The sequence below is a fragment of the Zerene cesonia genome, chromosome 1 (genome assembly GCF_012273895.1).
Source record: "Zerene cesonia ecotype Mississippi chromosome 1, Zerene_cesonia_1.1, whole genome shotgun sequence".
Classification (NCBI taxonomy): Eukaryota; Metazoa; Arthropoda; class Insecta; order Lepidoptera; family Pieridae; genus Zerene; species Zerene cesonia.
In genome coordinates this window covers 8,601,164-8,626,164 of record NC_052102.1, presented here as the reverse complement: position 1 = coordinate 8,626,164, position 25,001 = coordinate 8,601,164, and the positions used below count along the sequence as shown (strand labels likewise).

At 34.0% G+C, this 25,001-nt stretch overlaps 1 protein-coding gene and 1 non-coding gene across 2 annotated transcripts; one reads left to right on the top strand and one right to left on the bottom strand.

The window, feature by feature from the left end:
• Positions 1-569: 569 nt before the first annotated feature.
• Trnag-ccc lies at positions 570-640 on the bottom strand. The gene has a single exon. It is a non-coding gene; the product is annotated as a tRNA-Gly (tRNA).
• Positions 641-12,346: 11,706 nt separating this feature from the next.
• On the top strand, positions 12,347-23,597 carry LOC119836858 (protein Wnt-10a-like). Its single transcript, XM_038362342.1, has 4 exons — positions 12,347-12,980; positions 20,502-20,743; positions 22,439-22,569; positions 23,499-23,597. The coding sequence occupies exons 1-4, from the start codon at positions 12,886-12,888 to the stop codon at positions 23,595-23,597; spliced, it is 567 nt and encodes a 188-aa protein (XP_038218270.1). The 5' UTR covers positions 12,347-12,885.
• The last annotated feature ends 1,404 nt before the right edge of the window (positions 23,598-25,001 follow it).

Below are 25,001 nucleotides of genomic sequence, written 5' to 3'. Positions count from 1 at the left end.
ACAGTATAAATTCAACTAATTTGTTATGTTCCCATGGCCCTGTTGGTTGGACCGCGAGGAATTTTGGCGCTTTAGACCATTCTGTTCCCACACCTACCTACCGCGTTTGTCATTTAGCTAATTTATTGATTAATATCAGTTTTTAATAATAATGTCCTCTTGGCTGAATTGCAAGGAATAAGCCCGGGGCGGCGGGGGAAATAAGACGATGTTAAAATATTTTTAGCTTCGTACTCGGATAAGGGTTTGGTTTGAGTATGACAGAAAAATGGGACTTTACTGGATTAAATGCTGTTTTATCTTGCGAATGGACAATTGTTTTCGATATTCCCCCTTTTTTTTAATAATATAATTAGAAAAACTCATTGGCTTACAATTAAATTTAATAATTTAATGTTTCATATTCGGTCATTTTGAATTTTGCGTTGCGGCTTCATCAACCTGTATGAATATAAGTTTTTTAAATTTGTAAAAAAAAATTTGGTAGAATTTATAATAAAACACACTTCTTTTATTTAATATCCATGGATCAAAAATTCTGTTGCGAAAAGAAAAAAAATAAAAAGACATGCACTGCCCGGGAATCGAACCCGGGTCGCAAGAATGGGAATCTTGCATGATACCACTACACCAGCAGTGCTCGTCGAATGCGTTTGAAATTACTCATTATATCCTTATTCAAGTGGATGCGGTCGTGTCGGTTAAAGTATTTCAAATTTTCATAACTGAAACTCCTGAACTGAAACTACTTTAATAATATTATGTTTTTAATAATAATGAAAACTTTACATATTTGTAACTGTATCATCAAAATAATTAATTTATTAAAAACAATCAAATCAACTGAAAATTAACTAGTGACATATTACATAATATATTGACCATCAAAGATCTGCTTTGTAATATATTATAACTTATACACTTTATACAGCGAATGTGAACATAAAATACACTTTGATTGAAAATTTTATGAATGACATGTAGGTATCATATAATATCGTCCTATTTCTTTTTTACATAAAAACCAACACGCCACCTACACTCCACAATCTGCAACTCCACCGGACGCCGGCATATAAACACGGTTCGGCGCGCGCGCAATAAAAACGCTGTAAAATTTTGATGTTTCTATTCAACACCGTCCGTCTCACTCGCTCCCATTCAGCCGCGTACACCCATCCCGCTCTGGCACATGAGAATAGCCGAGATTATTATCAATGCACTTTACACAAAGCAGAAGTCCCGAAGTGAGCTGACGTTAATGTGATTTTGAAAGTAAATCGTGTAGGTTTAGTGGCTGATAAGTGGCACGTGAACGAGGTGTCAAGTAATAAAATTAATAAATGGAGCTAGATTTCATCTCTAGGAATTGAACTTCTGACGACGTATGCGCTCCCAGTACAATGGCTGGAATATAAACTGGGGAAATCTACGTATTGGTACTTTACTATTACTAAACTTTCTTACAATATGTTTGATACCGATTACAGATATTCATAAATTACTGTATGAATTAGTTAGTACGTTTATAAATCATAATTAACGTATGAGTTAAAAGTGTGTTATTAAAATTGGATAAATTATAAAGAAAATTAACGATGAAGAAATCTGATAGAATTTTTTATATGAATCAAAATGAAAACCTTCTTTTTTCTATCGAGTCCTAACTTCAGAATCCTTGCTTAAAGGAATTGGTAAAAGAATATAATATTCAGTTATTATTTTCAAGCCCCTAAGTAATATTTTGTCAAAATATTCCAACGAAACTTAACAACTTAATTGTAACTGTATTGGAAGGCGGTCGCATAATTACGAAAAGGTGGTATAATTGAGGAGTCAACATAATTACCCCCCAGATGTTATCGCTACCAATATCAACGGAATGCTGAATTCGATATAATTCCTTAATGGACCACTAATAGCCTTAAATGGACACCTAAAATGCCGTCTACATGATTTAATAATGAGCATTAAATTTCCTTTAAATTCTTCGTTTTTGTTTATACAAATGTGTAAGTTTTATTGAAATAGACACGATGGGTTGGGATGGGTTTGGCATCATGTTTTGTACAAAAAGTTTCTTAATGAAGAAAAAGTGATGATTTTAACAAATGAGCCGATATTATAAGCAGTATACAAAAAAATATGAAAGTAAATATGAACAGTTATTCTTTAGGAACAATCGATTGGGATGTCGTTCATCTAATAGAAAAATCGTCAAGAAATAATTTTTAGAAAATCTATTATGTGCACAAATTACTAGGAATTAATAAATTAATTTATGCATTTATAAATTGCTGAATACTGTAAAATCCTCTATTTTAATTATTCGCGACTTCAAACTTAAAAGCAAAAAAAAGAACGGCAACTTTATATTCCTACTAATTATACAAGCTTCGATTTATTCCTAAGTAAATATTATAAAGTAAATTGATAACTGTTCAAATAATGAATGTCAATACAAAATTACATAAACACAGCATTATCTCTTTTAACAGTTTTGATTTGTTCAAGTTGGGAAAACCTTCATAGAATACCTTCAAAACCATAAAACTGTTTTTATGGTTTGATGGCTTGTACACCGATCATATAGTATATTTTTTGTTTACATCTATTGTTGTAGCGACATTTTACCGCTCTCATCAAGCGGAAGGCTTCAGTGTGAAATCATATTAAATTAGTCATCGGTGGTATTAAGGTTGGCACGATTCGTCATTTCAGGGGTTTTCACATGAATCAGAATTTGTAGACAGTGCAAATACGCTTATAAACGCTCTGCTTATATTATAAATGGAAAGCAACTTGGATGAGATTTGGCAGAAAGAAATTTTGTGGCCCGCAATGGATCGTTTTTGCACAGGAAATCTCACGGAAATGGGAATTATGTGCAGAAATCAGGGACAGTCTATCTTTTCCTTTATATAGCATAGCGATAGCACCACAACCACACTTTTTATAAATCATAGACATTCCTTTTTTTATTTATTACATATCAATCGGAAATAATTAACGATATTTAAACCAATTTATCGAAGTGCAATGTGCTTTTTTAATTAAAAAAAATAAATACATTTCTACATACACATTTGCATAAAAACTGGCAACTAATAAATCTGGCAACAATAATTCCATAAACCAAAAATACTGTTCCATGTTAGTAGGAACTCGCATCACACAGGCTATACTTATATTGCAAGCGAATAAGCGTCAATTGTCGAAGCAAGTCCAACCCATCGCATCACAAAAGCCCAGTGACGCAGCGGACTCCCATCGCAACTCGAAAATTAAATAAAAATTAATTACATAAACGCAAACTCGAACTGTCAATTACCCAATAATCTTTGTAATCGCGCCCAAATTAATAGTTGCCTCTTGAAGTCATTCTCACGGGCGGATAGCCATTATTAATAACGTCTCTTGAGAGATTGACACGTCAATATGCTGAAATACAAACGTATATATTAATACTGTCACGCAATTGTAAGCTCTAGCGCTTGGTTATAGAGTTTTAGAAACTGTACAGATTAAGTTTGTGCGATCCTTGATAGCATCGAGAGCTTTCCGTGAGACCGCGTCTCGTCATCTTGAGACAGAATGATTTTGACACGTCATAAGGTAGTTATTTGCGTATCATTGGCTGGAACCCTCCGTGCTCATAGTGAGTGGACAACTTTCGGTAAACTATGATGTTGTGATGGATATTGGTGGCTTTTTTGTTTGACATGTTGAGGTTGATGTCTTTATTTGATTTTGTACTTTAATATGACAATCGTTTAGTAGTGGGTTAGAATAATGCTAATAAATACTTTATGCGGGTGTTAGATTTGATATAGTTTACTGAGTATTTTATTATATTTCATGACATGATTTCATATTAGCAATTATTTATTAGTGTTACTTTTAAAATTTATATTTAACTAGCAGCGCCCCGCGGGTTCGTAAGTCCGTATCCCGTTGGAATATCGAGATAAAAAGTTGCCTATATGTTATTCCAGTGGTCCAGCTATCTGCTTACCAAATTTCATTGCAATCGGTTCAGTAGTTTTTGCGTGAAAGAGTAACAAACATCCATACATCCATACTTACAAAGTTTCGCCTTTATAATAGTAGTAGGATTAGTAGGATATAAGAGATATTTGCGTACCTTTCTGTGAGAAGATATATGATTGTCATTTGCAATTGTATATCGATATTCATTAATGCTTTTCCTTAGACTAGACAGCTATCTATAGTTTTAAAAAAAAATTATATGCTTAGAAAATATTATTCGTGCAAGGAAAAATGTTACTCAGAGCAATTTCTTATAAACATTTTTGTGTAAAGTAAAAAGGCAGAATGAAAAATATAAGAAAAATTAATACTAACGATGGAAACATGCTAAGGGCGCGACTCCGCCCCTTAACGCCCATCGCCCCCACTTATAATTTCCCGCTTTTTCATTTCAAATTCCGAACTGTCAAAATCTGAATTTTTCAACGACGAAAAATTCCGCGATTAAATTAACTGGAAGCGCGTTTCGAATTTCATATTCGTTAGTTATTTTTTTTTTATTTACAGCGTTCAACCGTTTCTAGAATTTGTCCGTAGGTAAGAATTCTAAATATTCTAGAATGAATAATAATAATGAATAGTCTGTCAAATAATCTGGAAATCTTCATTTTTTTCAGTTTTATTTAATCTATACAGTTAAGTTATTTGTATACTTAAGCAATAACGCAAGTAAAACAATAAAAGACATATTCCTAAGCAATAATACATTAATCGTGCGTACAATAGCATCGAATCACCGCCACAATGGGAGATTAAACCACAATCCCAATACTCTAGGCGGATCTCGGATGGTGGTCGCAATAATAAAATATGAATGAAGATTAAGCATCGCATACAGTTCATGTCAATGCCAAATGGTGAAGAGTCTCTGAGAGGAAATAAGTTTGGAGGTACATTATATATATATATATATATATAATGAGGTATATTTCTTAAAAACAAAATAAAATAAAATGAAACATGCTTGAACAGAAGTTAATTAATCTTGACTCGGAATATAAAAAATATGCTTTGATAATATTAACATAAGTTATAGAAATTTTTATTATGTTCATTTATATAAAGTTACCATAAGCATAAATAACCTGGTCGAGTATACCTATGTAAAAGTAAGTGTAGAAAACATATTAATTTAAGGAAAAATAAATCTACATTAAAATAGACATGAACTAAGTATAATTATGTACTACAAAACAAACACATACACACATTTTTCGAAATAGAGTTTTGGTATGTTGATGAAAAAATGGTTGATATATCTGTATATTCCTCAGTCTTTTACATAAGAATGACTACGCAACCACGGTGGCTTTCCCACACCGACCTCCATCGGTTACGACCTGACGAAATTCGATCGATTAACATGATAAACATATCGATATTATCGATTATTGACAAATCGATACTAACTGTACTGCTGACAAATTATCCTACCCGAATTATAGTTGTTTACATTATACCAGCAGCACGGGATATGAAATAAATGGAAAATATTTCAACAAAATAAAATATTACATTTTTTTATGGGTAATATTGTTTTTGTGTATGTTCAATCGTTTTTCGTAAAATAATGGTTTTGTATGTATAGCATAAACGACATCTTAAAACATTATCAATCCTTACTAATATTGTAAATATGAAAGCAACTCCGTCTGTTTGTTTGTCTCTTTGTCGCGCCTGGACCACAATTGGATGAAATTTGGTAGATAAATAGTTTGAGACCCAAGAAAGGACATATTATATTTGGTTTGAAGCAAAGCTGTCATCTTTTACTGTAGTTTTTAAACATTTAGTGTCAAATTTTACTTCATCCAACATTTATATTGTGATGTTCTACGCAGCATAATCCATGTTACGTGGCGCACCATGAGTGGCTGCACCATCGCTCACAAACAAAATTCGATCCATTAAATCGATAATCTTATCGACTATTAACAAATCGATTTTATCGACAACGCTGACAAATTGCCCTGTGCCTGTCCGCTCTCAAACAGATCTAGAACGTAATAAAACAAAATAGATTTAAACATATTTAATTGCATTCACGTTAATGCTGGGGCAATTATTAATATCTTAATTTATGCGTTTATAAGTCCGTTTCAATTTACTTTGCAAATTGTCTTATTTATGTTCAAGCAAGTTAGCATGCTTTTAATGTTGCGTATAAATTGAGATTACATCTGGTTAGATCGTTTGTTATCTGTTACCTGGTTTCATCTTGCGTCTATAAATAATAACAGTCAATTTACTTACAATAAAGACAGATTTTGCGACAATTATCAAAAGTTTACGAGAATGTGTTTCACGTAAAATATTTTGGCGAAATGTACAATTCGATTAGTTGAGATGATAAATAAAAGTCTATTTAAGACAGAATCTATTGAAATATCCAAGAATTTGTACAATATCAAGGGTACCTATTCGCAAATAACAAAACAACACTATACCTACGTATTTGGACCTAACCCAAACAAAAACAGCCAAACCTATCTTTAGAATTATACATGCAAACAACTCGAAGATATATTTTCATCAAATGCAAAATTATCAAATACTCTGCTACTACATTATTTCAACATTTTTGTCCCATAATATAAGAGTTGAACTAATCTCACCATATCCATTGGAATCTTCAACAATAATCAATGCAATTTTCAAACATGAAAAGACTAAACAATGCATCAAACATGAGGCGGGATTCGAACCTGCGTCCTTCCATACCTGGGCATCTTACCACTCGACCACCCGTGATCCCGGATCATCTTCAAATAAGAACACATCTGAATCCTGTTTCAATACCATATTAAAACTTGAATCCACAATAAATATAAGATCCCTAATAAATTTAGTTCCCACCTCACCAACCACAGTCCGCGGCCGGATAAAGAATTTATTTATACAAATTATCAACGCAGCATAATAAACACGGACAAAGCAGCTGGACCGAAAGCGATGAAGTTTATAAGTTTATAGCTGTGCTTCAATTATCGCTCATCCACATGGTATAGAACGCTAATAGAATCGATAGAATTTATGATTTATAGATGAGATATGTAGACGTGGAAATTAGTAAAATGTGAAACCCTGCCTTGATGTTGTTATGTGTTTATCTTTTATGAAATGTACTGTAAGTGGATATTTTGAAATTCGAATGTGAAAGCGATGGTTTTATATGTTTTGAAGTGTGAATGTGTCTTATGCATATGGTTGATATATGGTTGATACTTTATCCCGATTAAATGCTCCCTTGGGATAAAACAGGAATCTTGATATCCGGGCGGAGCCGGGACGAGCGTCTAGTTTAAAATACAATAATGTGGATTTAGATAACCATGCCTATTTCACCCCCTCATATATTACGTTGCTGATGGAAGAATATTAAACTATTTATGTAATATAAAAAAGAACTGATTAAAACTGCCATGATTTAAAGATAGTCTCTCATGAAGTATTAAAAACGCATCTGCGGTCAGTATTCAGCGAGTGCAGTTTATCAAAATGGGTAAATGCTCGCAATTAGCCCATGTGAAATGTCGCATACACTTGCTAACGAGATCTCTGAGCTTAGCCGGCTACAGACACTATTAGCCACACTGTATTATAATGTGTTTAGGGTTGACGCTCACTGGACGGGGAAAACGCAGTTTTGTGAAAGTTCTATCTTATTCCATCTTTATTGAACTGGCCTTACATTAACATGATGAGAAGGTTTTTATTTTTTTCAATGAAAAATGCTACATTCTGTATACTATTCGGATTACACAGACTCTTTCACGAAGGCCACTAACAACCTACTTTCAATCGGCGTCAACAACAACAGTAGTCTTTAATAGCCAGAAACTTAGTAATTTAAAAGATCTAACACGGATAGATACAAGATATTAAAGCACATAGGTACATATTTAATTGTATGAATGTTGACATCAAGCACATGTTGAATAATAATATAAACTAACATCCCAATTTAAGTTTCATCAATATACAGTAATAAGACAATGTAACCGAAAGTAATTAAAAAATAATACTCTGCATCAGACACCTACGTCCACATTTTTGCGTTTATATTTTGTCGTTTTTGGATTGCAGTGAGCGTGCATACAATATCGCATCGACCCTCCGCTGATTTATAGCCCTTTTATATAGCCCCCTAAAGTTTTCTAATTATGCTTGTGTTCGACGTCATCTTAACAAACTTTTGTGTAATTAGCACGGTTTACAAGAATTTTGTGTTCATGAGAATACTGTTTAATATCTACATTATGTATTGATACTTTGTTTATTGAGTCATGCATTATTTAAACGCTTTATTATGTTGCCAATATGATACAAAACACCAAACTATATATATAAGAATGTTTAACTTATGGCTCAATATAAACCTTATGGCTTATAAATGAACTCTTCCCAGCAAACAATTGAATAGCTGATACCAATGTAAGTAAATGTAGGGAAAAAATATAAGCATAATTTGTCGTATTATTAAGCGATGTGCCAAAAACGAAGGACTTTTTCAATTCGACTGATTTGTTTTATTCATTTTGATACTGCCTCCCCCGGGAGCATTCGGGTCCGTCGGCTACATATCGCCAGACAAAGTAAGTCTTTGTCGTGATGCATTCATGAATGGTGGATTAAAAACAAAATTAAATCTAATTTAGTACTGCAGGGGATAGCATACTGAATATACCAACGAATATTAATAACATTTATAATCGGCAATAAAATTAACTGTAAACAAAACGTTACGACCGTAATAATAATAAATATTAGGTAAATGAACGTAGAGTGAATGCGAGTATTAAATTAATTCGCCTTTCATTTCCCCGTAAAATTTATAAAATACACATTATGCCTTTAACCATAGACACGGTGGATATTTTGCATCATAGGCCTCCGAAGCAGCTGGCAATATTTACTATTCGTAGCTCCGGGCACCGAACGGAAACCGAGGCGCAGCCATAATAACTGCACCTAACGGTTAATTTCACACCCTCGGGGTGAACTTAACATTCGAATTAAGCGTTCACCGTGTGAGAGAACAAATAATATAAAATTTAACACAAAACACGGAGATTACATTCTTGCGGTTGGCAATTTTGTAGCTGGCAACATTTCCCACCACGGAGCGAGATTCGCAGAGTAATTGATAATAACAGAAAATGATCCGTGTCAGTAGCTGGCAGCTATGTGTTGAACAATTGCTATATTGAGTATTACCAGTTGCCAGTTTTTTTTTTTTTTTTGTGTTTGGAAAATATGGTATTGTTTCGACATGATGTATGGATAACACCGGTGGTCTCATCTGCGAAAAGAAAAAAGTTGAAAGAAAAATAGTTATTTATTGTCTGTTTACAGAATATATATTTTATTATCGTTAACGGTAACGTTACAAAGTATGTAATGATTATAACTTGATACGTTACAATGTTCGATAAAATCTTTACATAGAAACATGTCTGATATCTCAGAGCTTTTCAACATCAAACTAATATATAAGGTAATAGTGAAATCACAAACAGTTTACTAGAATATATATTAAAGAGTAAATAACAGTAACTTTATTCTTCTTATTATTCTAGTTTAATTACTAGTTGACCCCGCAAACGCTGTTCTGCCTTACTTTTATAATTTAGGACATGAAAAATAGATGTTGGCCGATTCTCAGACCTACCCAATATACACACACAATTTCACGAGAATCAGTCATTTCGGAGGAGTATGGTTATTAACATTGTGAAACGAGAATTTCATATAACTATAGAAATTATGACTTAATCACATTAAGTGGTTAACGGCCTACTGCCGTTTTGCTTGCTGTCCTGTAAAGAAGCTAATTACGCAACCCTACTAACTTAATGCTCTAATTTTTCACTAAAACATAATACAATGTATAAAGAAATATATATTAAATCAAGTCTTTATAGACTTTTCTATTGAACATAGATTGTATTAGAACGCATTATCGATAAAAGCTTTATGCCGCTTATATAACTTTATGTTTAGTACCTCGAAGTAATAAAGCGAGGAGTGTCTGAATTAAGCTTCATACAATTTAAGATTAACATTTATGGTACCACACGAGGTTTACAGTTTGTAGTACAAGTGTTAATAGAATGACTAGAATCTATGAGGCATCAATCTTATCAGCAGAATCTGGTGCTAATGAGAGAAATTGTGTGCTCAGGGCAAAGTATGATATTGTTATATATTCGTGTAGGTAGGTTGTAGATAAAATGTTTAAGATTAAAGCTATATTGAACACATAATCGAATAAAATGTTGATTTTTTATAGACAGTCGCTTTGCCACGATCACTCCTGATCGTATTGAAGCTAACATGTGGTCTATGATAGAGCACTACTGGGCCGATTTGCATGAAATTTGGTTCAGAGATAGTTTGAAACCCTAGCATGGTGTGAAAACACAGAGTGATTATCTCGGAAATTCCACGTGAACAAGAACTAAGCGGTGAATTCTCCGTCTGTCTCTCAATTTATTTGTTATTGTTGTATTTGTTCGACTGTACTGTCTGTCCAATTTGTTACCAAAATTAGAAAGTAATAGTTGTATCGTTAAACGTTTTTTTTTTTCAAGAGCTCTATTAAAATAAAAACTACAATAATTTAATTGGCTTAAAGGTCTCGTAACCAAGCCTCTAAATCTTAAAAAAAACAATATTTCAAGATCACATTGTCTCAATTTTAACCTTCCTTCTTTCCTCTCACACATCATCGCCAAACGCACATTAAAATACAAAATCAACCATATACCATCGCGATACGTTAAAGAAACACAATACGTAGACTACCATTTAATAAATAACTCTTTATTAGCGTATCGCTGACCAAGCTACAATGTTTGGGTAAACAGAACTGATACTCAAGATCTCTTCAGTGAAGAGCGCGCGCGTGGCGTCAACATCAAAGCCAGCTCGCGCATGCCTGACTATGCATAATGTGCATTATAATTTGTAACGAAGCCAATCATTTACTTGGACATGACTTCACCGAGTGGAAAATGCGTTGTTTATTGAATTTGCTTTTAAATAATTATAGCTTCGAGTTTCTATAATTTGTATTGCGTTAATTGTGTATTGTTAAGTTTGGAATATATGTTTAGTGTATTATATTGATTCAATGTTGATTTAATATACGGTATGGTTTTATGTACTACATTAATGTATGTGACATTTTTTGTGTTGTAGCGTAGCGTATAATTTTGATTCATTTTGAGCATAATCCGTAAAAGTTAAGATAGCGTGTTTTAACAATAAAAGTATCAGGCTCAAGCTCAATCAATCTTTTGTTCATATAAACTTTCACAAGTATTTATGAATAGTCACTTTAAAACTAGCTCCATAAATGTCCCCATACAATCTCAAGAAGATATTTGTTTTGCAATTCGCATGCGCAGATTTAGAATCAAGCGTTACTCAAAGTATGTAAGTATAAATTATAACCCCTTGTTAATGAGATATATCAGTAAGATGATAGAGAGATAACCATGTCATTTATGTTAATTACATTTGTTTAATAATGAAAAACAAACCCTACACATATTAAAATTCCTGCCATGCACGTCCCCGAATGTCCTTTATGCAAAATATATTTATTTTGCGATGTTTGTGCGCACGCGACTGTTCACCCTTAGAAGGGGTTCCAACCCTCAACCAAGGGTTGCTATCACTCTATAGTCTTCGGCCCTCAATGAACTATTTACCCTTTAGCTGAATGGGATATCAATTTGTTTTCGTGAATGCGATGAGAATGTGACAATTGACATAACAATATTTTAAGAATAGTGAACGATTAATAAAATATGACCTTTACATATATATTTTTTTTGTGAATTGCATTACCTGCATTATGTTTTAATTTTGTTTATATATTTATGGATACTTATATTATATATTTATAGGTACAGTTTTTAGTAGTTTTTTCTATCTGCATATATGAGTAGTACCAATTTAAAATAGTATTTGAGTGTAGACAGTATATTATGTAATTATTGTTTATTATCACAATTAGATTAATTATATTAATATAGATATAAGTTACGTGGTTAGATATTTGTTTCAAGGAGCTTCAACTTTAATCGCTTAAACTTCTAGCTATTTTCTCAACTATATTTTACTTATCTATATAATCGTATGTCACGTCGCATTATTTAAAAAAGTAATGGCTATAATCATGACACTTACAATAGGGAATTATAACCCGGGTAAAACGCGTGGGGCGGCATTTTATAAGCAGGGACTGCGTCCAGGGTGCCACTGTCAATCGCGGTCGCTCACCGAACACACGGGCTTAGCTCATCAAAGCAACAGTTTTGTGCCGAAATATCGACGAATAATTGCGTAAACAAGGATAATCAACGAGTAGGTGGAGCCGCCGGCGGCCGCACGCCCCTCTAAACTTTTTTCTCGTCGTCTGGGCGGCGCGGAGAGCACGCCTCGCGTCCCACGCGACCATCCATGCCCGACCAAAGACGCTCTATAGACAACCCGACGGCAACGCGCCGACGGCGTAACGTAAACAAACATTTGATACACTCGAATCGACTGTGGTGAATTCAAATCGAACACGAATGCGACCGTGCCAGTGACCCTCCCCCAATTAGCAATCAATAACGTCCATTTCAGCGATAGAAAATAGCTTTTTAATTAACGCCCGATAAAGCATGAAATTCCCGCACGGACTAAACTATTCGTAAAATGTTTCCAAACCAGTTTACACTCGTTCTTTAGTGTGTTAAAAATGTGTGTCTCTCGATTATGTACAAGTTGAACAAGTGAACGGAAAACAATGAGACAATACGAGGATGTAGTGTTGCCAACATGAATATAGCTAGAGTTGCCGGGGAAAACTGCAGAATGACCTGGACATTTCCAGCGATAATATTCCTATTCGTCCCACTATTGAATATGGCAAGGTGAGTTTTTATAACTATTCACGGATCGATGTGAATTTAAATCACAATACCTATTATTGTAATGAGACGTGTGCGCGCGTAATTCACATTCAAAACAGCACGGTATTATGGTTCTTAGAGCTTGGTAATTTGGTTTGCATTAGCGTACTTCAACTAATCACTGAGATCATAATGATACGAGTGTCAAACGATGGGGCGTCGCAGTGCATACGAGACAAAAACATCAGAACACTAATCATGCAAAACGCAAGTAGACAACGAGCGTTTAATGAATAATGCTAATGATAATGCATGTAAATTTAAGAGGTGACAATTATTAGTCGGGCCACCCAATAGGTTATGCTGCCGATGTAAATAGACGTCGATATGCACGCGGCTGCATAATGAAGTAGGAACACGTTAACTCTGTGATTGATATTCTACCGATGGATGCCGCTGGCAGGCACACAAATTAGACTCGAGCCTGTCTATTAAACTCAACAGCTACTTAACATGCGGTAAATAATAAATATTGCAACACCGATAGCTTAAATGGCCAAGCTTTGTATTGACAAAATAAATCACTATTCAATTTGCATTTTTGAATTAATCAGTCAATTAGTAAATAACTCAATGATTTATACTTTGCTAAACGTTATTATATTACAGATTTTGTGAGTAGTATTATGATGTATTATGTTGTTTTTACGACTTTAAAATATTGTAAAAAGGTAGCATAAATTTGAGTTAGAGTTTACGCATATTTGATACACTTTAAACAAATGTGTTACTAGCTGACGCCGCAAATACTGTTTTGCCTTACTCTTATTATTTAGGGGTATGAAAAATAGATGTTGGCCGATTCTCAGACATACTCAATATGAACACAAAATTTCATAAGAAACGGTCCGACCGTTTCGGAGGAGTTTGGTAACTATAATTGTGACAATTTATACAAAAGAAATCAAACGATAATTTTTTCCTGTATAAAAATCTGAATATTTTCACCAATAATAAACATTTACAATAAATTAAAAAATGTTTCTTAATTTAAAAGCTATTTAAAACTAACGAATTAATAACAATTTGGTAATTTTACACTTGTCGCAATCAAATTTAAATAATAATTAATCACGAAATCGCTTCTATGTTTAAAATCTACGTAAAATATTCAATTTTAAACGAAATTGACAGTAATTTGCTCATTAATTTTCTAATTTGCTTAAAAATACAATATGATAATGAGGTATATAGCATAATTGTATATTCGTTAAGTTTCAATATCAAACTCCGTGGATCAAAGATAGCGTTTTTGAATGCATGGTAAATTTTGATCTCTATCTGGTTGTTACATATTTAAATAAAGCAGCGATGTACAACGAACGAACGTACCCGTAGATTTTGTAAAGAAATCTAATATAACCACTCGATACTGTATCCATATATATTTATTTGAAAAGACCACATTTATCTCCAAAGTTAATCGATTTACCATAGACAACTAAAAGTACAAACAGTGATTTCTTATGAACTGAGGCTAGACTAATTGCACTTTATCGAGGTCCAAAAGCCTAACCAACATAACATACAAATTCTCTAGATATTGATTATCTCGAGGAATATTTCTCCCTCGATCGATTTCAATACACTTAACTCCTTTTTGCGTTAAGAATCCCTTATCTTCGGTACTAATTGCTTATATTGGTACTTAAAGGTTACGCCAACAAATCACACTGTATATTTATCCATTGTAGATTATAACCCGTACAAATAGGTACTAAGCCATCGTACACATTGTTGGTACATGGAATTTCAATCAGAGCTTGCAAATTTTACTATAAAACGGCGCATGTTATCTTTACGTATATGGAAATATAACCCTTATAGTCTTTGGGGCAAGGCAGGGGTTGCAATGCAGCAAAGGAGCTTTAGGATCATCCTGCATTAGGGCCATCCAGAAAAGTATGTGCAGAATCGTCGGTATGCAGAGAGAGGCAACGCAAGTAGCTGTAATTTGTATTGAAATAACCTTTCTGAATGAGTATCTCTACGTTTCATCAGTCCGACTCAGATTTATTGTTTTTTACTGGCGTTCGCTTAAAGCACGAAATTATTGTTTTTATCTCGTCCGCGTGGAATTTTCGATGCAATTATATTAAGCTCAGCTCGGATTTTTAATTGGATCACTGAGTTTAACGATGCTAAAAAAGCCGTTGGTTACATCCGATAATTCCACTTCAGCGACAAAGTACGCTGTCATATTGGTAAGAAGTAAATATAGGCAAAATAAATGCGTTTAAATTACTCCTCTTTGTTTGCTATTCAGTTATTAAGAAAAGGTTAAGCAATAAAAGATACAAATGATAACGTTTGTTCGCGTTATGCACCTGCGCTTGGTGTGGAAATCGTTCCAATAATAGTTGCAGTAGATTTTTTGCTGCATTCAGCATATTTTTCTTAGGTGGTTTTACTTTGACGAACGTAATTACTTTGTCATAGTGTATGCAACTAAAGAGAAACAAAAGGAACTAATTTACTCAACACGTGTATATTAAACATATTCATTAAATATAACATACTCTTATTAACATTGTTCTTAATAATAAAGTGAAGTCCCGTGTCCCCTAGTGGGGTATGGGGCAGATGATGTACATCTGTTTCACTGATCGATTTTCTTTATGGACAAGTAGGTGATCAGCCTTCTGTGTCCTGCCAGACCGAGACTTTTTTTTGCGTCCCCACCGGGAATCGAACCCAGGACCCGTCAGTTCTAAGCTCACGCGCTAACCACTGTACCAAGGAGGCGGTCAATGGCGGTTCTTAATAATGACGGACTTAATTTAACGACTATCAAAATAAACGTTACCCCTACCTTAAGATTAAATGAAATTGTAAATATAGTAAAAGAAAATATTTTTGATTACATCATCGATATAATAGACTATGAATGAGTCCACTGCTCGAATTTACCCCTTCTTAATTTATGAGATATGATTTAATTTTTAATTTATATTCCATTATATCAAATCTTGTAAACAGATTTTTCTTTCTACAAATTTTGATGCTTGCAATTATTAAAAACTTTTTTAGCAATATAAATAGGTAGTTATAACATGAAAAAGTATAAAATGGAATTATTAAAGATATAGTGAAAACGTGAAGATTCAGCGAAAGCACCATTCTCCTACCTAAAACATTTTGTGATAAATCGAAGTAGTTTCATATTACAATGTAAGAAACTTTCAAGCGAACGTTAAATGGAAACTTGCGTTATTTGCACTTAAGTATTCGCAATAACTACGTTTAAAAGTTCCTTTATTTTAGAGGAACAATATAATGTATTCACTTTATATTGTTTCACTATCATATACAAACGTAAGGATACTAATATAATGAATATAAGTAAAGCTATATGCAAACTTTCCTTCATGCTGTGCGTCACCATCCACGCAACGTCCAAGCCTCGTATTAATAAATAGAAAGATGCAAAAAATGATAACGATTATAATGATTGCGTTTCATTAAGAACATTAAATGTATATAATTCGTTTTCCGAGCATCCCTTAATGATACGGCCGCATTCCCGGACCGTGGGAAGAGTCGAGATAACTTAAACAGTTAAGCAAAGACGGAAAACAGTGTTTATCTTTTGTTACGATTATTTTTAGTGTTCCTCGCTCGATGGAAATATGTTTCCATAGATATTTAAGCTATCTATTCATATTATCGTAGAATAAGGCTTGAACAAGGTTCTGCTTTCGATTTTAAGGTGTTCTAAATAATGAATACAAAGTCCACCGCAATAAATATTTGGAGGTGCTTACTACAAATTACAAGGTACCTTTTTCGCGCATAATTACTTTAAAAGTGTGTTATGTATGAAAAAAATACTCGACATAACAGTGTATTTTACCAATACACTTTCAGTGTTGGCTATTTAAGAAAGATCAGGACAACTGATCGGAATATTTTCCTAGCAATATAATTAAAGGAGAAGACTTTGAAGAATTCAACACAATATTTTTCAACTTTACCTATGTTCGGAACAAATCGATAAAGCACCTATTTACAAGTTGCTTATGATCAAAATATATAATTTCAGCGTAATATCTAATGCCTTTTATAACGTGAAATCATACGCATGTAAATTAGTATTTATGTTATACTTGTATGTTCGATTCTGCTAAAATGTATTATACCTGTAACATTTTTTATAATATACTAGCTGCACGCCCCGGCTCCACGCGGGTTGTCATTTATCGTAATTAAAATGATTTTAACTATCCTATCTCTCAAGTTGGATCGAACTGCACATGGTGTGCGAATTTTATTATAATCGGTTAAGTGGTTTAGGAGTCCGTTGAGGACAAACATTGTGACACGAGATTTTTATATATTAAGATTAATAAATAAACTTTATATCATTTAAATACGTTAATGTACAGAACCACTAAGGTATCTAGACAAACCCAACCAACAAAACACTGATAAGGAACGCTTTCATTCATGGAAGTAAAACAGAAAAGTACACAGTCCACACAAAATGAGTCAGTACGAACTAGTACAAACAATTGACACGCGTGTTAGAATTAAATAAACGGTTATTTGAGGAGAAGAAATTAAAAATTAACCTTATATTCATCGACCTTTACCTTAATAATTGTAAATGGTTTTCTGGAAACACTTGATGATTAAATAACTTTTTATAAAATGCCTTATTAAGGACGGATAATTTATTTTTTTTCTCAAAAAAAAGTGGAAGGTTCTGGGTGAGGTACCCATCAAAATTCTAAAATGGGACTATATGACAACAATATAAAACATCAACATCAAACAAAAGAAAAACACTTTATTGTGCACCAATGATAACATAAAGTAACAAAGAATATGTATATACACTAAAACATTCACGAGCACAACATCCTATAAAACACAAAAAGAATCGCATCTTTCGTGAATGCTATGGAATTGTTGAATAACAACCTAAAAAAACAAGCGAATTGAGAACCATCTTCGTTTTTGTTACGTCGGTTAAAAAGTGGATATAGTATGTTCCGTTTTCTGATTAAAATGACTGAAACTTTCATATTTTTCATTCAGTATTACATGTAGATTAGGCCTTTGAGGCAGACATTTAATTTAATTTTATTTTATTTTTATTGGTTTCCAAACAACTTATACACATGAATATATAATTTAACTTGATTGATCTTGAACAGGGATAAAGTTGAGAAAAAAATTGGAATAAGATAATTGACTTGGATTTTGGCGAAAAACCTCACTGTTTTAATTTGATTTTATTAGTGTGATTAATTTGAGATACAATTTATAACTCTTAAACCATTCACTTAGTATAAAATAATCCGAGTTTCAAAGTTCAATAACATATTCAAATATCAATCTGAATAGAAAATTAACAATATTATTAAGACGATACAATAACGAATACATGTATTCTCTTAACTAAATATCAGTCTGAGCATTGCTGAAATAACCCTTAAAAAATGTTACAAAAGCACGTCCCACTCATATCAGAGTATGCGCAATAAAGCTAAGTGTCGAATCACGTAGACACGAAGACATCAGATCAACGTGAATATGATGCATTTTATCATGACCCGGAAAAGCGGTTAAAATTGCTTTATTAATATTTTTATTGTTGTAGTTTTTGGGTTATAAATTGTGCGTATATTTGCCTAAAACGGATAGAAGCAGGCCACGGCTAAATCTAATAGGATCACGGTATTTTATATATCTATATTGTATAAACACGTATTATCGCTATAAAAAGTTTCAAGATTAACATCCTAGATCACAATTTTTTGCATTATCACTTGATAAAGAAATACTCTTACTATTTAAAAAGATCTCCCTTTTCAAAAATATACTTATATAACTTCTTTTAAAATATAAGATTCTTAAATTAAGTCATTATTTAAGAATCTTCTTATTTCTTATCTTTTCGATGGAAATTACTTTAATATATGTGATTCAGACACGATCCAAAGTTGATAATAATTTTCCCGAACACATTAATACCGCAACAAACGTTAAGCATTGTAATTTAATGTTAATATCCGTATTACGTATAGTCAAAGCGGGTGGTCGCTCCACGAGGCATCAAGACCAACTTTAATCAAACGGAAATATTCCAGAACCATCCATAACAGAGCATTCCACAACCGAAGCCCCACCATACAATAATATTAATTAAAATCTTATAACATCAAATACTTCACAAATATTTGTCGGAGAACGGGAGCTCTTACAAATTGATTCATTTATAAACTATTTCCAACCCGTGCGATACCATCTGCTTAGAATAAATTAATTATAATGAAGTTTATTTTTCGAATGGCTACCAATTAACGCGTTATATGTTCTAATACGAAAATGTAAGATATTGACATTCGATGACTTTAAGATAATTATGTTAATTTTATTTATAGATGGCATAAAACTATGTTACACTTACATACCGTAACGTATACATATTGATTAAATTAATCTTAATTCAATGTGTTTTATGAATAATTGGTCTTAAAATGACGGATAGTCGAAGTCGATAGACCCAACAGTAAAACAAATGTGAAAATTCGCTATTAATTTATATAGTGCAAACATATCCTTTATACTTTTAAATTACACGATTTAGCATTGCATACCATTGCATTATCTGTACCAAAGATTCTATAAAACCACTTGTCTTCTTCCACTGAGACGGATTCTGCCAGTGTCACGTTTTGTACAGATAATCAAAATAACTTGGAATAATTTGAATACTCTATATAACATATCTAATTATTACGTAACATAAATGAAAAAGTGATCCTTCAGTGATTCCTTTCAGTCTCCCCGTGACCACGCTCGCTGTAAAGTGTTTGAAACGTCGGGTTAATAATATAATGAATAAATCGCGTTTAAAATCCGTTGAAAAGTTTTTAATTTCTAAATGTATAATACTCGCGTAAAACCAAACACAAGAAAATACTAAGGGATCCTTACGATTATGTACCAACTTGTAAAACAATGTGTATAAATATTGCAATCACCCTGTTAATTGTAATACCAGAACGCATACTGACAATCGGTCTTTTTAATTTCTATCCCCATCTAGTTAGAAACATCCATACTTTTCATAAATAGTACAATTATATACACACTAATTGTTAGCCCTGGTTTCACTGTGGTTCATATATAGCCTATGTCACTCAGTGTAATTGCAGCTTTCTAATGGTTAAAGAATTTTTGAAATCGGTTCATGTGTTATGGCGTGACCAAGGGAAATAGGGATGCATTTTTATATATATAGAAGACTAGCTGCGCCCCGCGCTTTCACCCGCGTAAGTCCGTATCCCGTAGAAATATCGGGATAAAAACTTGCCTATGTTATTCCAGTTGTCCAGCTATCTACGTACCAAATTTCATTGCAATCGGTTCAGTAGTTATTGCGTGAAAGAGCAACAAACACACACACATCCTTCAAACTTTCGCATTTATAATATTAGTAGGATTATGATATATCCATACACAAAATTACAGCTCAAGAGACGAACTTCCCCATCTGAAGCTGAACTCGGCGCTCGCGTGTCGATTCGTGCGCGGCCTCACGCGAGAACAGAGGTCCATCTGCCACGAGGCGCCGGACACCGCGTCGGTGGCCTTCGAGGGTCTCCAGCTGGCTGTGAAGGAGTGCCAGCACCAGTTTCGCTGGCACCGCTGGAACTGCACCAGCCTGCTGTCGAAAAGTTCCAACCCGCATGCCAGCGCGCTGATGAAACGAGGTGAGGTCTTTTTAGATATGATGTTTTAATCATCAGCCTAAACTTGCCCCTATTTATGTGAAATTCATATTTCTATCAAGAATATTTAATTCATCCTTATGAATAATATTTGACGTTTTATTGACGCCTCCTTGGTACAGTGGTAAACGCGTGAGCGTAGAACCGAGGGGTCCTGGGTTCGATTCCCGGTGGGGACAATAAAAAAAATGTCTCGGACTGCAGGACACAGAAGGCTGATCACCTACTTGTCCATAAAGAAAATCGATCAGTGAAACAGATGTATATCATCTGCCCCATACCCCAGTAGGGGACACGGGAATTCACTTTATTAATAATATTTATACAGCAGCAGAGAAAGAGATAGCACAATACAATACAGCGGTTACCAAGATACTGATTCAAAGCCGATGGAGTCCACATCTCCGCATCGCGTACATACATTTTTACATAAACATTAATTAGTACTACTTATATTCTTCTATTATTAAACTAGCATTTCGCCCGCGGCTTCACCCGCATAGACAGAGGTATAGTTCCCGTTCCCTGTTTTTTGTTTTTGACCCGGAGAACCCATGGTCTCCGGGTCAAAAACAATCCTGTGTTTCCCAGATCCCATACTACGTCTGTACCAAATTTGGCTAAATGGTAATGTGGTTCAGGCATGAAGAAGAGACAGATAGACAGACAGTGATTTTCGCATTTATAAAATTAACTGCTATAACCCCTACTAAAACACATTATTTAATTTTATATCAAAACCACCCGTAAAATTGTAAATGCGAAAGTATTTTCGAAGATTTGTATATTTTTTGCCTTTCTTTAACGTTGTAACGTAGCGATTTAATGGTATGATTTTTTGTTTGGAGATAGGAGGCGAGATCGTGATATAGGATACTTTTTAGTTTCCTTTGACCAAACCGAAAGCGAAAGCGAATAAGCTAAACAGCTAGTACTTAATAATCTATTTAGATTTTTGATAGCAGATGATTAATAAAGTCAAATATCATGAAATATCAAAAATAGATACTTATCTGATAAAAACGTTATATATACTTATATATAACGTCATTCCTATACGTGGTATAAATTGTTTATAGACGGTTTATTTCTTTCATAAATTATAAAAGACACATGAAACAAATATGTTTATTTATTTACTGGGAAAATGTACAAATACGCCCTTTAAAATAAATTCTAACAACAAACAGTATAGTTCCTAAATTAAGTTTCACATGTGTCCTAAGCATAATAAATAAGTAAGAAAATATAGTAAAAGCGGTAGCGAATACGAAAAAGACATCGTAAAATAGTAGACGCAAATACGTCTCTTTGTTTAATTATTTATCATTACAAGACACGCAGTCTAAGTACTTACAGGGGCACTACTGTAAAACATACCCATATTTTGTTCACGTCAACCTCAAGACGCTACTTCATTATGCAGAATAATAAAATATGTAAAGCGATAGTAAAACACACGGATTTATTTATGAAAGCCTTGTCGCAAATGGTTGACAAGCAATTACTCGGCCCGCGTCATTCCGCGTAGGTGGCAACCGAACCAGCTTGCATATGAGAGCTTTATAAAACTGAACCAATTGCGGGTCCGTTCAATCCGAATTTATTACGACGAAAAATTATCTACGCGTATTAATACAGTCGGGAATGCGGTCGCATTATGCCGTGTATTTACAGATTTCTTTATGTCTGTATCTCTGGGTGTGAAGGGCTTTGTGTTTTTTCCACTCATCGCACACGTTGACGTGGAAATTTACGAGCATGGAGGATGGGAGACAACAAATAATAAGACGGACCTTCGTTGCCAGGTGGGTTCGCTCCCGAGGCCGCGATTTCACGCTACGTGTGGGTCCGGCCAACGCCCCTCCCTCACCTCACCAATTAATATTTTAACTGAAATTGTCTGAACGGATTCCAGTGAGACTTGTTTAATATCCTACATGTCCTTTGGTAGAATATTTTGTGATCACGAGCTTTAATTTTTTGGTATTTTTATATCAGTTTGAGATTTTTTTGAATGTATATTATAAATTGCATTGCATACAAAATAAAAAAAAAAATGTAAGACATGATATTTCAATTTAATTCGAAACTGGAAATGGGCAGTGCGATTTTGACGATAATATTGGCAGCACTACATGACTGTGATACAACTTGACAGGTTCAATAATGGGTTTAATAGATTATCCATAAATACGTAAATCTGGGCATTGTGTGCGAGACACAGATCTCTATTAGTATTGCTAACGCGCCGTAACGACACCTTCCGGCCCTTCAACAACACGATTCTGTTTAAATTGAAAAATAGTGAAAAAATAGCGTAACTAAATACTTAAACATCTTTCTTAACTTGCCCATTGTTGGGGTCCCGAATTGAAACGTTGACGGGTGAAAAAAAGAGAACAAATCTAAGAGATGCTTTTAAATAAGATAATAGCGATCGATGATCGACGAAGAAAGATAATAATGATTCCGGACCGTTGGATTTTTTCATCAACGTATCCGTATCGATGAAAGAGCGCTCGAACGTCCCATTTTGTATGTGTTACGGAATTCGTCACGCTTCCCTGAGATCCTCCACACGTTGTTAGCGCTCTTGTGTACGTGACGCTTATGTAAAGGGACAATAAGGACAATTTAATGACTTTTGTGGAGCTAATGAGACGATTGTTGGAATCAACCTCGCCTAATAGCGAATGATGGGTAGATTAGCGCAAGATGTGAGATGACGCATCAGATGTCGGCACAAAGGCCATATACCAGGGTGGCGAGAACGTGTCGATACGATCAAGTGCACGTGACAGGAATACACGCCGCGAACGTCATAAAAAAGTGACATTTATTGGCATTTTATATCAACAACGTGTCAGGTGACAGACAATGCGCGGTTATGATGCTGCAAAAACGAGCATGTCTTATCTGACGGCCTGTCGTGGGAATTCTCTCGGGCGATGTGACGTCTTAATTTCATCTCATTGCAAAACATATCCCGCGGAATTAGAACGCATGTCAAATTAATGTTAGGGGCGGGAGGGGTGTCATTGTGATGCCCTAAAATAACATTTTAAGACCAAAGGACGTGTCGTAATGTCTCAATGTGGCCGACATCTAATGGCCACGATAACATCTCCTTGGCGCGTTACCGAATCGTGCTCCTTCAGATGCCTCTCAACTGTGAGAAAAAACACAAAAGGGCCCATAAAAATATGAAATTGTCCAGAGCACTGCGTTCCCGGCTCGGACGTGACATTGAGTGGTTTTTTTTTTGTTAACGTCCTTTGTTCATTGTGGGATTGCACGAGCTTAAGTACTTAATTAGGTAAAGGTAATGATGTTGCAAAATTAGAAGGAGGTTTAGAGTACGGTACTTCACGTTGTGAGAATTGTTTGATTTATAATATTAATTTGTAAATATCTGAAATGTATGCTTGTGTATATGTTTCTGACTAATAAATAACGTTAATAAATACAGTTTCATATAAATATGGTCCTGTATAAATCAATTAGAAGACATTTATAATATTTATGAAAAATTCAATGTTGTTAATCTTAAAATTGTTCAATATTATAAAAGACTATATTTAAAGACCAATACGGTGGATTCTATTATATTTATAACATCATCAATTCATAAATTTCAACATTCTATTCGACCATACTTCTACAAAAGAATAAATACAAATTTGAATCCAAAGATCACACAATTACACTTCAATATCAACTTGCTCGCTGACTCGCGTTGAGTACGGACGTGTTAACGTGAATATTATAAATTTAAAAAAAGTGCCAAGCTATTTTAAATCTTAGCTCAATAGTCTATAGTGTAATTTCTGTTATCAAACTGTGTACAAAAGTATAAGTGTTGTGAGGAAGACGGACTGCGTCAATTGCATCTTTCTTTGTCCTGCAGTTTGCAAGCGATACGTCATCGCAAAGTCTATCGCCTACTATAAGAGCGAAGCGATAAATATTTCTTGCTACAGTTTGCGGAATCTTTTTACTACGTTGCTGAATCCAACGAAATGAGTCTCCTACGATCACCTAATAGCAACTTGAGTATCGCGGGAAGCAGCTCTCAGCCAAATTTGTCTACATTTAGAGAAGCAGAATATGAACAAAAAAATATATCAATCCGGAAAAGAAAAGTGCCCGAAAACGAATATGCATTACAATTCAATGATTTTAAAGCGGAAATGCTTGGTATATTGAGGGACTTTGGTAAATCACAGTCAGAGAGTAT